At 44.0% G+C, this 15,234-nt stretch overlaps 1 protein-coding gene across 4 annotated transcripts in view; it reads right to left on the minus strand.

The window, feature by feature from the left end:
* Positions 1-15,234, minus strand: part of RFX2 (regulatory factor X2) — an 85,158-nt gene that overhangs the window by 31,360 nt on the left and 38,564 nt on the right. For 2 of the 4 annotated variants that reach the window (XM_081136469.1, XM_081136467.1), the window contains exons 2-6: positions 14,905-14,946; positions 11,294-11,406; positions 9,144-9,233; positions 7,111-7,190; positions 5,311-5,572 (exon numbers count right to left, since the gene is read on the minus strand). In XM_081136469.1, coding sequence (XP_080992595.1) covers positions 5,311-5,572; positions 7,111-7,190; positions 9,144-9,233; positions 11,294-11,398 — 537 coding nt within the window. In that variant the 5' untranslated portion in view covers positions 11,399-11,406; positions 14,905-14,946. Of the gene's footprint in view, positions 1-5,310; positions 5,573-7,110; positions 7,191-9,143; positions 9,234-11,293; positions 11,543-14,904; positions 14,947-15,234 lie in introns of all 4 variants that reach the window. The other 2 variants (XM_081136468.1, XM_081136466.1) reach the window with 1 other exon arrangement.

The raw sequence follows: 15,234 nt of genomic DNA on the forward strand, positions 1-15,234 counted from the left end.
AGTATATTCAAATGAGCCAATTCTTTAAAAAATTTAAAAGGAATTTTAAAAACCCTTTCCTTTCACATATAATCCTAGCAAGATTTTAATATGATTTAAGGGCTATACTCATGCCTCCTAATGGAGAATGTTAGTTACTTCTCCTCAAGTTCATTAGCATCTGCCCCAGTGGCCATTCCATGTACCCCATAATAACCTTGTTAAAAGGGCCTACCAGACAGGGGTCATCCCTACAAAGAGCCAGCAAAGACCACTGTTGAAGAAACACCTGCTTCTCCAGGCTGCGTCTTCTCTAATTCAATTTCTGGACCATGCCTCCTGAGGCTAGAAGTGGGAAGGGGCAAGGATGGCCCTTGGAAAAACCGGGGAGAAGTGGGGACAAGGACAGAAACCTGATGTAGTTAACCCTCCATCCTAAAACGCAGCTTACTTACGTGACCATAAAAGGAGAAGATAAAAGTTTAGATGTTGCATGAACAACCCCTTTGGATCTTTAAAGAAAATGGAGAGTATTTTAAAAGATGGAAAGCAGTATGGCTGGAATTTTGAGGCAGGGACATAAACAAATAGAATTACACATTGAGAAAGGAACCACCCTGCAGTTTAGGGGCCAGGTAGGAAGTTGGGGGAAGGTGGGTTCACCACTGGGGAGAGGGAGAGGCTGACTTAGGGGAATGGAGCATTTGAAATCTGTTTGTCCATTTTTATTTTGTGAATTAAGCATTTTAAAGTTATGTAAGTAATATTATTACACATGCTTGCTGTACAAAAACCTGATTAGACCAGAGGCATATAAGTCTCTATACTGGGCCAGGAATGGGGTGGAGCCAACAAGGCACCAAACCCAGGGCACCAAACTTAAGGAGGTGCTCATGCCCCAGGTTGTGCCAGGGTAGGGTCAGCACCTGGAGGTGAAGCCCTCCTTAAATTTGGCACCCTGGGCGCCTTGCCCTTTGGGTTGTGTCAAGGAGGTTCAACCTGGGCTAAAATGACAAAAGTAAACCTCTCAGTTTATTATCTCTGCTCCATATAGTGGGGGGGGGGGGGGAGAGAAGGTACAACAACAACAAAAAGTTTTTATATAAAACTCACCATTTGGGGAATTCACTCTTAAGATTTATAGTACTGGGAGCATTTGAGATCTTGATTCCCAGCATGTCATCTGTTTGGCTCAAATAAACTCATAAAAAATATTTTAAAAGATTTATAATACTGATGAAAATTTAACCCGAAGTAAAGACTCAAGAAAATTTGTCACCAAAAGTTTGAAATCACTTATTGAGCATGTAGGTGGCAATTTGCCCTGGTCTTTGTGCTCCCTTTTTGGGATTAACTTACAGTCCCATAACTCTAACATGAAGGAACTGGCAGATGTCAAAGGAGCCATATTTTATTTTATTTTATTCCTGTTGCAGCCTCAGGGCCATTTCTGTTTGTAGCTCCCAGAAAGTCCCTCGGATCTCTGCTGCATCCTTGTGAGATGTTTCCATGCCAAAACCAAGCCAATAAACAACACAGAGCAGGAAGAATCAGGGATCACACTCTCAGCTGAGATGATCACTTCCTAGGGGCTCTCACGGGGATGTGTGTCAAAACACAGCTCATTAAGAGATTTCCAAATGGTTTAAAAACCTGATTCCTCAAAAGCAACCCAGACAACAAACCACAGTAGCCAGTGGCCCAGGGTCTGAGCTGCACATTTGCCTGTAACCAAGAGGGTATGGACCAGAGAGAACGCTACCGTTTCTCAGTAAATTCGTTTCCTGCAATTCTAGTACATTTTACAATTATAAATTGATGCAGTTTCACAAAACTGAGCCTGCCATATCCATGAAAGTTAACGTAGCATGTGAGGAACGCTTTCTGATCACTAATAGCCAGTCCTCTGAAGGAGAAGTGTCCCTAGCCCCCTGTGGCCTCCCAGCCCCTTCTGAGCTTGCTGTGTGGAAAAAAATAAGAGAAGTGAGGTAGAAGCTAGTGCTCCTCGGACTGAGGAGTGGACACTGCCCCACACGTTGTGGCTTCTAGGATGCAAGTGACTTCTCTCCACGCCTGTCCTCAACGCCAGGTTCTGGGGAGCACTCTGGACACACACAGAGAGAGGACAGCAGTTCAAGGGGCCTTTCTGATGTCAGGGTGATGCCAAAATACCCAAAAAAGAACAGAGAGAAAGCTAGAACATCACCTTCTACTTCAGGAGATTAGTCCAACACCAAAATAGGAAGTTCTTTCCTAACTGAAAATCAATCAATGAAATCCATCATATTAACAGTCTAAGAAGAAAAAACTCATGACCACATCAATGAAGAAAAAGCATTTGACAAAACTCAACGTCATTTATGGAAAACTAGGAAGAGAAGGGAACTTCCTCAACTTGAAATAGGGCATTTATGAAAACCTATAGCTAACATCATACTTAGCAATAAAAGATGGAAAGATTTTCCCCCTAGACTGGGAACAAGGCAAGGATGTCCACACTCACTGCTCCTATTCAATATAGTACAGGAGTTCTAGCCAGTGCAAAAAGGCAAGAAAAAGAAATAAAATTGTTCCTATTTGCAGACAACAAAAAACTCTTAGAACTAAAAAGTGAGTTCTGCAAGGTTACAGGATGCAAAGACAACAGCCAAATATCAACTGCATTTTCACATACTAACAAATGAACAGTTAGAAATGGAAATTAAAAATTAATATCACTGCTCTGTATGTTCTAAGTTGGGGGCCATCCTGCACTTAAAACAGGAACATGGTAGCCACAAAGATGACAGAGTTGCTGGAGTAGATCAACTCTAGGATCCAACTTATGAAAAGTGGAAAGTATGTGCTGGGGTACAAGCAGACTCTGAAGATGATCAGGCAAAGTGAAATTGGTCATCCTTGCCAACACCTATCCAGCCTTGAGGAAATCTGAAATGGAGTACCATGTCATGTTGGCCAAAACTGGTGTCCACTACAGTGGTAACAAGATTTAATTGGGCACAGAGTGTGGAAAATACTACAGAATATGCACATTGGCTATCATTGATCTAGGTGATTCTGATATCATTAGAAGCATGCCAGAATGGATTGGTGGAAATTAAATCATGCAAAATTTTTCTTTACTAAAACTGGCCAGAGCTTGGTTTAAAATAAATAAACAAACAAACAAACAAACAAATAATGCCATTTACAATAGTTCCAAAAACATGACATACTTAAGTATAAACCTAATAGAATGTGCATAGGATCTGCATGTTAAAAATTACAAAATGCTGACGAAAGAAATCAAAGAAGACCTAAGTAAATAAGAAAGTATACCATGTTCATGGACTAGAAGACCCAACTCAATTCTTACCCAAACTGATCTACAGGTTTAGAGCTGTTTAATCAAATTCTTTCTAGGAATTTTTTGTAGATATAGAAAATTCTAAATTTATATAAATAGCTTACACTATACTGAAGAAGAATAAAGTTGGAGGAACCACTCATTATAAAGCTCTAGTAATTAAGGCCTTAGTACTGGAAAAAGAATAGGAACACAGATCAGTGAAACAGAACAGAATGTCCTGAAACAGATCCACACACAGCCAATTGATTTTTGACAAAGACAAAAAGCAATCCAATGGAGGAAGGATAGTCTTTTCAACAAATGATGCTGGAAACACTGGTGGTTTTATATGCATAAAAATAAACCTCAACCTAAATCTTACATTTTATACAAAAGTTAACTCAAAATGAAGCAGATCCAACTCGAAAATGTAAAACTATAAAACTTTTTCAAGAAAACAGGAGAAAATTTTTATGACCTGGAGATAGGCAAAGAGTTCTCAGGCATGATATCAAAGTGTGATCTTTCCAAAAAAAAAAAAATTGATATGTTAGATTTGATCAAAATTAAAAAAAAAAAAAATTTCTCTGAAAATGACACTCTTAAGAGAATGAAAAAACTATAAAAACTAGGAGAAAATATTTGCAAATTGCACATCTGACAGGGTACTTATCATATAAAGAACGTACAAAGAACTTTCAAAATTCAACAGTAAGAAAACAAACAACTCAGTTTAAAAATAGGCAAATGACTAGAACTGACACCTCACCAAAGAGCATATACAAAAGGCAAATGAGCATGTGAAATACTGCTTACCATTACTAGTATTTAAGAAAATGCAGTTTACAACCACAATGAGATACCAGTACACACCTACTAGAATGGCTAAAATGAAAAATGCTGACAACAGGGAGTGCTGGTGAGGAGTGGAGCAACAGGAACTCTTACACATTGCTGGGGGAATGTGAAATGGTACGACCACTTGAGGAAACTGTTGGTGATCTCTAATAAAGTTAAACACACACTTACCATGTCAGCCAGCAATCCGCACGTAGGTATTTACTCAAAAGAAAGGAAAACATATGTCCATACAAACACCCGTCAGTGAGGACTGATAGCTGCTTTATTCATAATCACCCAAAACTGGAAACCTCCCCAACTGCCCTCAACTGGTGAATGGATAAGCAGGAATACTACTCAGTGACGGAGGAGGAGGAAGCCTGGTCAAGCAACAACTTCACTGGATCGCAAAGGCGTTGTGCTGAGTGAAAGAAGCCCAACTCGAAAGGTCACTACTGAATGATTCGGTTCATACAACAGTCCCAGAAAAACAAACCTATAGTGATAGAGAAAGGGTCAGTGGGTGCCGGGCGTTGTGGGTGAGGGGAGGTCATGACTGCAAAGAAATACCAGGAGGGAGTTTAGGGCAAGACAACCACCTGGATCCTGACTATGGCAGTAGTTACACGAATCTGTATGTGAGTCAAAACTCAGGGCTATACACCCGAAAGTCAATTTTACTCTGTATTAATTTAAAAATTACAAGTAAATATGGAAACTAGAGTTTTGAAAGTTAAGTTTTTAAAGCAGGTATTGTTTTGGACAGGAGCATGGGGAAAACAATTCGGCATAGCTCTTAAGAGAAGTTTCCTCCTGTTTGGTTCAGTCTAGTTTCATATGGGTGGACATTGACCTAAGCCTCTAACAGGCTGATGATAATGATGCCGTCACCAGCAGCAGCAGCAGCACTGCCAGTACGGAGTATTTTTTACAAATATGTAATATTCACAATAGCCCATGATGGAAGATTTATCCTTTTATTTTTTAAACCAGTGGCAGAACTGAGGTTCAAAGAGGCCAAGACTTGCCTCGGGTCACAGGGCCTGGCTGAGGCTGGCAGGGCTCCATTTCAGGGCTCCGGGCTGCCTCCTACTCACCATCCCTGCTCCTGTTGCCAGTCTATTCAGGGTCTAACCTGCTGCCCCTGAGAGCCTAGTACATACCGTTGCTGGAGACGACCGGGAAGTGTGGGCCAGGGAGTGTCTTGTGCTGTCCATCCCCCCATGGATGAGATAGGCTCCTGTGCTGGAGATGATGGGGCTCCCCCCGACATCCATGGTGATGCCCACCATACTGTGGGAGGGGACCGCCGTCGGCGAGGAACCTGCCACGGTCACCTGGGCATCGCCCGGGGCCTCGAAGTAAGATGCTGCGCTGCTCGTGGCATACATCGGAGGCTCGGGGTTATAGGCATAGGCCGTCCGCCTGTCAGGAAGAGAGAAGGTACCTCCTCTGAATCTTGAAGGAATCCTGCAAAACTTCATGTCAAAGTGGAAGCCTGACAAGACTGAGCATATGGGGTAAGTCAGACAACAAACACCATACAGTGCAGTGTTCAAAGCAATCATCTCTGAAAATATTCAGGATCACAGGCAGACTCATCAAAAACTGATCATTTAAAAATTCTAAGTATAAAGGGGTCATATGAGGGAGCTCCTTCATGGAGATGGAACAACTCTGGGTCTTATTACGGTTACGTGAAATTTATACAGGAGGAAAAAACTCCACAGAACTACACACACGTGCACGCGCACACACACACACACACACACACACACACACGTATCAAGACTGGTAAAACTGAATAAGGTTTATGGGCTAGTTAATAGTCCCATCCCAATGTCACTTTCCTGGTATTGACCTACTCATAAAAGATGTCACCACTGGGGTATACTAAGTGAAGGGTATTTAGGGCTCTGTGGACAAATTTTGTAACTTCCTCTAAGTCTATGATTCTATATTTTAAACAAAAGGTTAAAAATGAAATGGCATAGTAAAAAGAAATTTCCAAGTGATATGAAGAATTTGTCTAATATTCCTTTAACACCTGGATCAAACATTTAACTACATATGTCATCCCTTAAAATTTTAAGTTCCACTCCAGTAACACTGGCCATAGTAAAAGGCAGCTGGTAAAGGTTTTTCCTTGGTGGTGACTAAAGGTTAGTGACCTGTCCTGAGGGAATGCCCTTCTGGGTGGCAGGGTGGCCTCAACCTCTGGGAGGCATGTACTCCCACCCTGTCCACCAGGTGACATCATATATAAGCATAGTACAACTGAACCCAGGAAGTTGACACTGGTACAATCTACACACCTTGCTCAGATGCCATGGGTTTTACATGCGCTCACATGTGTCTGTGTGTGTATTAGAACCTTCAGTGTTGTGCTGTAGAAGCTCACATAGTTTTTTAACCACAACCACACTCTCACGCTCCATCCCTGAACTTTCAAAGGGGAGCTGTTGAAATAGAATGAGCAAAAGGACTTAAGTCTCGAGCACAAGGAGCTCCCCAAGAAATATACCCTTTTCTCCCCAAGCATCTCTTTGTTTGCAAGCAGAAACCCTATGAGCACCTGACAAATAAAGTCAAGTCATAGCAACGCCACAAAACGCCAGAGGCTCCGGAATGCCAGGGATATAAAGCAGGGGCAGAAGTGGTTCCTGGACTGCAAGGGCTGAATCTTTAGACCTAGAACGGGATTAGGGCTTGCTTTTGCTTCTTTAAGACTGCCTTTTCTGGAAGCAAAAACTACAAAGGTGTGTGATTTCTGAAATCTCCGCAGGGCTGTGATGACCCAATTCCACAGTAACGGTTCCAACATACCCCCCAAGGATAAGGGAGAGGGATTTGTACAAACACATCCCCAGATGGACAAAGGTGGGAGAGTCATAAAGGAAGGTTCCAGATGTGGCCTAAGGTTGTCTGGGAGGACCCTTCCGAGCGGAGGGAAAATCACGTACAAGGCTCCATTCGTATAGACGGCATCTCCGCCTTCCACGTACTGCACCTGGGGCGGGTACACGTGCTGCACGGGCTGGACCTGAAACATCACATATTTCGTGTTACGCACAGTATAGTCTACTTGTTCATGATTTTCCATTATTCAAGCTGAAAATAACTTCCACTGCCTTTTATGAACATTAAGTAGTGCACTATAGTTGGCACTTCTGGAAAGAAACTAGGAGAGACAGTACTGGAAAGGTGACACAGGAGTGGAACTGTCACTGACCCACTGCTGTGCAGGAGGGAAGCCAAGGCAATGGTGCCTACTCCACGGGGGAAAGAGCCCAGTTGACAGCTCGGAAGGGCCCTGGGGCCTGCCAACCACTGGGTAGAAGGGTCGGTGATGCTAGACAGTGGAAATCAGAGTTGTGGACAGAACACCAACCTCTGAGCGCTGTACCTGTCACCCACACCCAAGGGCAGGGCAGAGTGCTCAAGATGGTCACTCTACATGACCCTTCTCCCCGCCATGCTTCCTTAGGGTGGCCCTGGTGCCCCTCCCCGGCAGAAGGGCAGGGGTCCTGGAGCCACACTCAGGAGAGACTATGAAGTTCTCAGCAGAACTGAAGAAACGATGGGCCTGGAGTGGGAGATGTAGAAAGAGGTGATGGGAGGGTCCCAGAATAGCCCCGCCTGGCCCGTCAGTTCAGCGCCTCAGCTAATGGCCCCTGAGGGATGCTGGCCCTGGTGGTGAGGCCCAGAGCTCTGTATGGAGGACTTCAGCATCTCACCGCAGAGGGAACTTTACCCAATGCCTTATTCAACCTCATTTTGGGGTAACAAAGTTGAGGGCTGGGTCCCATCGTGAGCTCTCTCTAGGCTTGTGTGTGGAGCTGATTCCCACCTCCAAGGGCAACCCAACATGATATACACTCGTACACGCTCAGCCCCTGGAGGAACAGCATATCGTGAGGAGTCCAGGGATTACCATGCTCAGTGGGCTTTGCCTTAGGGGATCGAGTGAAATGCATAAGTCACCCCGCAAGTCTGAGCTGCCCAGAGAGAAAAAGGTGGTACAGGCCCAGCCCCAGAGAGTAGGGGAAGCTTCTGGAATCATTACTTTAATCTTGATCTCCCCTCCCTCGAAGAGCTGTTTCCTTTCTGAGCCTGCTCAGAACCTTAGCTTCTCCCCTAACCCCGCAAGCCTCCCCCAGTTCTCACTGACACAAACAAGCCCCCTACACACACTACTCATCTGAGCAGGAGCCCGTGAAGAAACAGGCATGTTCTCTGGGGTCTCAGCCATCTCTTTGAGGCAGGAGCCTGCACTAATTTTAATTCAGCTTCTTGCAGAGCACAAGCTGGCCCTCAGGCCAGATCTGGTTTGCCTGGTTTATAAATAAAGTTTTAATGGCACATAGCCATGCTCCTTCTTTTACACTTATGGCTGCTTCTGGAGACAAGGCAGAGTTGAGTGGTTGTGCCAGAGACTGTCTGGCCTGCAAAGCCAAAAAAATGCACTATTTCCTTTTCCAGAAAAGGTTTGCTGACTGCTCTCTTAGAGCCCATTGACTGTCTGAGCTGATGATCTGCGCTGCTGTTTGGTGGGAGAGCCCATGCTATCAAGCTTTCTTCTCAGATAATTTATTTTCACAAGAGGTGCTTCCTTGGTCATAGCTATTGTCTGAGGGGTACAACACTTGCTTGAGGAGAGGTTTGCCTCTCCAGGAGGTTCTGCGTTCCTCCAATCCAGAATCTTCGCTATCTGTTTGCATGTCTACCTCAGCACCCAGTGCTCTATTGAGGGGCTGGCTTGTGTTCCACACAATGAATTTCTGAATGAATGAAACATCACTAGCTGTCTTGGTTTGCTGCAAAACTATCTGAAGTAAAATATTTTTTTTAAACATAGCTTCCCAAGAACCTTCTGGTAAGGAACTGAAGACATTAAAGAAGACGGAACAGCAATGACAGAAAAGAATGCATAATTCAGACAGGACTCCAGATCCCTAAGTGATAATACATCTCATGTCACCTGTGCTGCGGTTACCTGCTGTGGCACCTGCTGGATTCTGGGGAGGGAGATTGGCTGCATCTGGGCCCCTTTGGAAGCTGAGCCTGTTGCCTGGACCAGCACCCTCTAAAAGGGAAGGAGAGAGGAACGTTCAGACTTATCAGAGGTTAGGCCTGAAAACAAACATGGAATACACCAGAGCTACTGCCGCCTGGCCTGCTTTTGCTTTATTGGACACAAAACTATGAAAATATGAATGATCAAATGAACCTCAGAGTCAAGAGAGAAACAGGAGTGTTTTGTTTACACAAAGCTGGGGCTTTAGAAGTCAATGATTTCAATTCTGTGATTTTCTGAAGTGGACCCTAAATGTCACTGATTTTGGTGATTCTGCAGTGCTTTGTCTTCTAAACACCGCTGTATAAAAAGAAATCAACAGGGATGGGGCGCTCCATGAGCTCAAGATCAAAGACAAAAAGAACACAAACAGTGCAAAAATCAGTGGATGAATGGACACAAACAATGTGGTCCCTCCACATAATGAAATATTACTCAGCCATGAAAAGGAGTAAAGCTCTGATACATGCTACACGTGGATGAAGCTTGAACACATAATGCTCAGAGAAGCCAGACACAAAAGGCTACATAGTGTATGATTCCACTTACATGAAATGTCCAGAACAGGCAAATCCACAAATAGGAAGTAGGCTCATGGTTGTCAGGGGCTGGAGAGGGGGATAGGGAGTGACTGCTAAGGGGGTTGGGGTTTCTTTTTTGGGGTGATAAATGTACCAAAAATGCCACTGATTTGTTCACTTTAAAGTGGTGATTTTATATTATGTGAATTTCACCTCAATTAATATAATAAAGGACATCAAGGATTTATATTCATACTCTCTAAAGCTGAGCTGTCCAATACGGTAGCTACTAGCTGTGTAGCTGTATGGCCATTTAAGTTTCATTCTATTTAAATAAACTGTACAATTCAGTTCCGCAGGCACACTGGCCACATTTCCAGTGCTCAGAGCCACTTGGGGCTGGTGGCAGAACATGTCTGTGTGGGAAGTTCTTTTGGGCAGTGTAGGAGGGCTGAGAGGGGAAGCATGGACAATGCACCATAGGAACTGAGCTGCAATAATTCCTCTTTCTGGCAAGGAACTGGTCATTGTTCAGGGAACAAAACACAGCCTGTGGGGAAGAGTGCTGGAGGAAAGGGAGTTCCCTGGATAGGCAGTGGGGAGGCTCAGCTTGTATCTGGGGACCAAAGAGGAAGGGCAGGGGTGTGTGGATGTTGCCATTGAGGCAGGAGTAGGGGTGTAGGGAGGCTGGATGCATCTCTCAGGGATGGGAGCCCTGGAACCTGGGAGAGACACAGTGGCAATGGCAGGACCCATTTCACCCACCCCTACATCCTCTCTGGCAACCACCAATCTGTCCTCTGTACCTATGAGCTTAATGTGTGGGTTTCTTTTTTGGTTTCACATATAAGTGAGATCGTATGGTATATGTCTGACTTCTCTCATTTTGCATAATTTCCTGTAGGTACCTCCATGTGGAGGCAAATGGCACTATTTCATTCTTTTTTATGGCTGAGTAATATTCCATTGTGGCTATGTACCACATATTCTTTATCCAATTGCCTGTGGATGGACGCCTAGCTTGTTTCCACATCTTGACTATTGTAAATAATTCTGCAATGAACATGGGGCACAGATATCTTTTTGAATTATGGTTTTTGTTTTGAGAGACTTAATATAAAAATTCTCTCCACAAATTTAAAATATATCCATTCTAATGATAGATTCAACTTTGAACCAAATGCTGAGAATTTTCACTTATCTTTTGCCTTACCCATAAAGTCTTTCTGTGTAAAGGGTCATTTCCAAGATAGAAGAAAACTTCTCTTAACAGAGAAAAACAAACTTCTTCTGATTGGTGGGGAGGGCTTTCTTTTTGAGCTTTTATCGTCAATTCCTTGGTGGGACCTTTTGAACAAACAGTGAAAAAGCCATATAACATGATGGGGGAAGACGGAGAAGGTGCGGCTATTTCAACAGCCATAGCCTTGGGGCTGAGAAGGCAATTCAGGAGAACATGGGTTCCTCCCTGCTGATGCAAGTGCTTTTCAAAGCCACAGTGGATGTGACCACACTGGCCACACTGGTCTTCCTGTGCTGATCCGTTACCTGCGGGGAGGCTGGCACTGGCTGGGCCACAGGCGCCTGGGCAGCCGCTGATGAACACAGAGCCACAGAAGCTGGCGAGTCCGCTGCACCCTCTGAACTCTGCATGCTCAGTTCTGAAGAGAGGCGGAGAGAGGGTGAGCGGGCAGGGCTGCAGTCATAAAGTCCACAGAGGCAACTGCAGACGTAGACAGGACAGGCGAGCGGGAATTCCCTACAGCCTTCCAGGTTCAGAGCAGGGATCCGGCCAGGCTGGGTAGAGAACAGGGAACAGGTTGCACAACTGTTCCAAAGAAATGGAGAGGAGAGCAGGGCAGGAACTGTTCTTCCAAATATCAAACCAAAATGCAGCCCTGCAGGAGTTCCTCAGTGGCACGTCAGGGATAGGTGCTTGTCCCTGTTCCAGGCTGATCAGGCTGAACTATTTTCAGGGCTCATGGAACTATTTACTCATTTACCCAGCAACTCAAAAGCTCCTGGTGGACGCCTTGTTTGGGGAGCTTGGCAAGTGCATTATCCTCTAGCAGGGTCTCTCCCCACTGGCACTGTGACATTGGGGCTGGGTCATTGTTTGGGGGGCATCCTGGGCACTGGGGGGTGTTGAGTAGCATCCTGGACCCCACCCACTAGATGCCAGGACCACAGTCTCTCCCCCAAGTTGTGACAACCAAAAATGTCTTCAGACATTGTCCAATGTCCTCTGGGGGCAAAACTGCCCCCCAGTTGAGAGTTGAGAACCATGGAACTAGGGAGAAAATGGTGATATACAGTGAGGGTAAAGAAGCACTTTTTCCTGTGCTGGATAAAAGTCCTCAGGAATTTCAGTAGTAATTCTAAATTGCTTTCTCTTCCTAGAGATCTTTGCTCATGAGAAAACAAGAGTGTATTTCTTTGTGGACAACCACATACATCTTTCAAATAAGTAGATTTAAAATTCTCTAAAAAAGGCTTGTTTAATATCAGAACAAAGTGGCAAATTATACAAAACCATTCTATAAAATACAGAAAGTCAAACTCTTCATTTTTAAATAAACTACTGGCTACCTTAAGCAGTTGAGAGGCAATGAAATATACAAACTGCAGAGAGAGGAGGTGGCTTTATGGTCACGCACACCATCCCTGTCCTGGCCCCGGCTCTGAGCATGTAACCCCCATGAACGGAGTCTCCTGGCTTCTGCCTCACAGGGAGGCCCGCATGGCACAGCACAGCACACATCACAGAGCCCAGGATATAGTGCCACAACTTTTATATGTTTCTCTATCACCCCACCAGCAAGAATGAATAATTTTTTTAAAAGCCTTTTTTTTAAATACAGAGGAAAACTGATAACAGAATAAAATAATTTGCCTAAGGGAAGCAGAAAGGGGTGTGTGTGGGTTTGAGCCTGAGTGTGTTTGTTTAATGTCATTTTTACTGACAGGGACTATTCTATGACTTCCTCTAGTCCCCTCCCCAAATGCCTTGGTACCATGAGAGCCACTGGATGGATCCGTGGTCTGTGTCTGAGGTTCTGTTTCCTGTGAGCCTGACTCGGGTCTCAACACTAGATGTCCCCAGCACCCCATGGTGATTGGCACCTCCTATTTCCTTTGCCTCTTTCAGAGAAGGAGACTGTCACTTTCCAGCCTGTGTTTCCTGGGTCTCCAACTTTCTCTGTCTTCCTGACAGAACTGACCTTTGGAATATTCTGTTGGAAATTGCTTAATCGAGGTCTCTTCTTTACAGTTTTCCCTAAGATTTAAATCAATCATTTACACACCATATACCACTTTGTTCCCATTTGAAGGTAAGAATGGGCACCTTCAGCTAGAGGAAAGAAGTCGGCTAGAACTCTTTGTGAAAAGAATCCACTAGCAATAAAGTGAGAAAGCTGACTTCACTGAGACCACTTCTTTGTTCCACAGGCAGAAATATTTTTGCTCCAAAGTCTAAGCCTTAGTGAAACAAGGAGAGCTGTGAGAGCGTTGGGGATAGATAGTGAGCCCAGGCTCGGCTTCCTGTGGACAGAACACAAGTTATTCCATATCATGCAGTTTTCATGCTAACGTGTTCCCTGGTTAGCACACTATTTACTATGCACTGTCTGAACTGATCGCACTAGTGCGTTCAGCTTATATTGTTTAGACCAAGGTCAGCAAACTTTTGCAGTAAAGGATCAGAGACTTTTTAGTCGTCTAATCTCTACTACAACTACTAGACATTGCCATCGAGGAACAACAGCAGCCTTTGCTGACATGTAAACAAATGATTTTGGCTGTGTTCTAATAAAACTCTACTTCCAAAAACAGGCAATGGGTGATGGTTACTGGTGCTCAGTCCACATAATCCAGGTTTGATAAAGTGGTGTGGATTTGGAAGGTGAGTAGAAAAATTATACTGTCTGGATTCAGAACCTTGAGGTCCACAGGCCTTTGGATCTAGTGCATAGTTCTTGTGGCCATATCTCACCAACATGGCAGGACTGGAGGGGGCCTCACGGGGCTCAGATTGCTAGGAGGGTGGAGCTGCTAACATTTAAAGACAAATGGAAATATCCAACACTGGTCTGGAATGACAATAGTGCTCTAAAGCTTATGAAGTCACATTGATTCACCAAACCCTGGGACCCCAGAAGCCAGGTGCAGCCCTTAAAATTTAAGACAGGAGTTGGGCACAATGGACAGATCACTTTGGGGAGTTGTAATGTGTTGAATAGTGTCTCCCCAAATTCATGTCCACCTGGAATCTCAGAATGTGACCTTACTTAGAAATAGTGTCTTTGCAGATATAATCAAGGTAAGGATTGAGATGAGACCATACTGAATTAGGGTGGGCCCTAACTCCAATGATCGAGTTCTTATAAGAGACAGAAAGGACACATAGGGAAGAAGGCCACATGAAGACAGAGGCAGAGATTGAAGAGATGCAGCTGCCAGCCAAGAGACAGCAAGGATTGTTGGGAACCACCAGAAGCTAGAAGAGGCAGGAAGGATCCTCCCCTAAAGGGATTACGGCCCTGCCAACACTTTCTAGGCTCTGGAACTGTGAAAGGATAAGTTATTGTTGTTTCAAGCCACCCATTTTGTGTTACCTTGAATGGCAGCCCAGGAAACTCAAACGGGTCCATAAAATGAGGAGCACAAGGGACAGGTAGGGACCAGGGCATCCCACAAGATAATGTTGATGTAGTGCTTCAGTGCCATGCACAGCTCAGGCAGTTGATACATACTGATCAAATAAATGGATACTTTAGTAATTCCTTAGTATTATATCTGATACTGAATTATATAAAATTAGCTATAGCATTTCAGATAGTGAGAATCTATGACAGTACTTTATAACACAGATAACCATACATGAGTTCATATTTCAAGAGGCAGTACAGATGGAAAATATAAACAAGTTCATAAAGGTTTTAGAAAATTTAAAATCTACCTGGTTACTTTAGGATATCCAGGACTATTTTGGGAAATGTGACCTTTTGAGACTGACTGCTCTACTTCCCCTGAACACCTCCCCTGATGCTTGTATCAGACAGACAGACTGACAGACACTGTGAGCCAGCTTGGCTGCTCATATATATTAACACACAACACACCTGTCTGCAGAGAGCATGGAATCTTTCTTTACTCACCTGAGATAATGTTGTAGGTTGTACATAAACTGATCCAGTTTTCTGAAATTAAAAAAATAAATAAATTTGGGTCCATTCATCAAAGGCTCTTAGCACATCAAAGTTTAGGATTAAAAAAAAAAAGGTTTTTAAAAGGTATGTAACAGAACGCTAGCTTTCAGTAATGGTGGAGCAGATTGGTTGGACTAACTCTCCTGCCCATAATGATAAAATATGGGCAAAATATTTTTGAAAAAAACATAACTATTTAAAGCCACTGGACACTGTAGGAAGTCCACCCTTGAAATACCACCATCACAGGTCAGACCAGCTACTCTGTGGCTTTGGCCC

The sequence above is a fragment of the Miniopterus schreibersii genome (genome assembly GCF_964146895.1).
Source record: "Miniopterus schreibersii genome assembly, chromosome: 4".
NCBI classification, from domain to species: domain Eukaryota; kingdom Metazoa; phylum Chordata; class Mammalia; order Chiroptera; family Miniopteridae; genus Miniopterus; species Miniopterus schreibersii.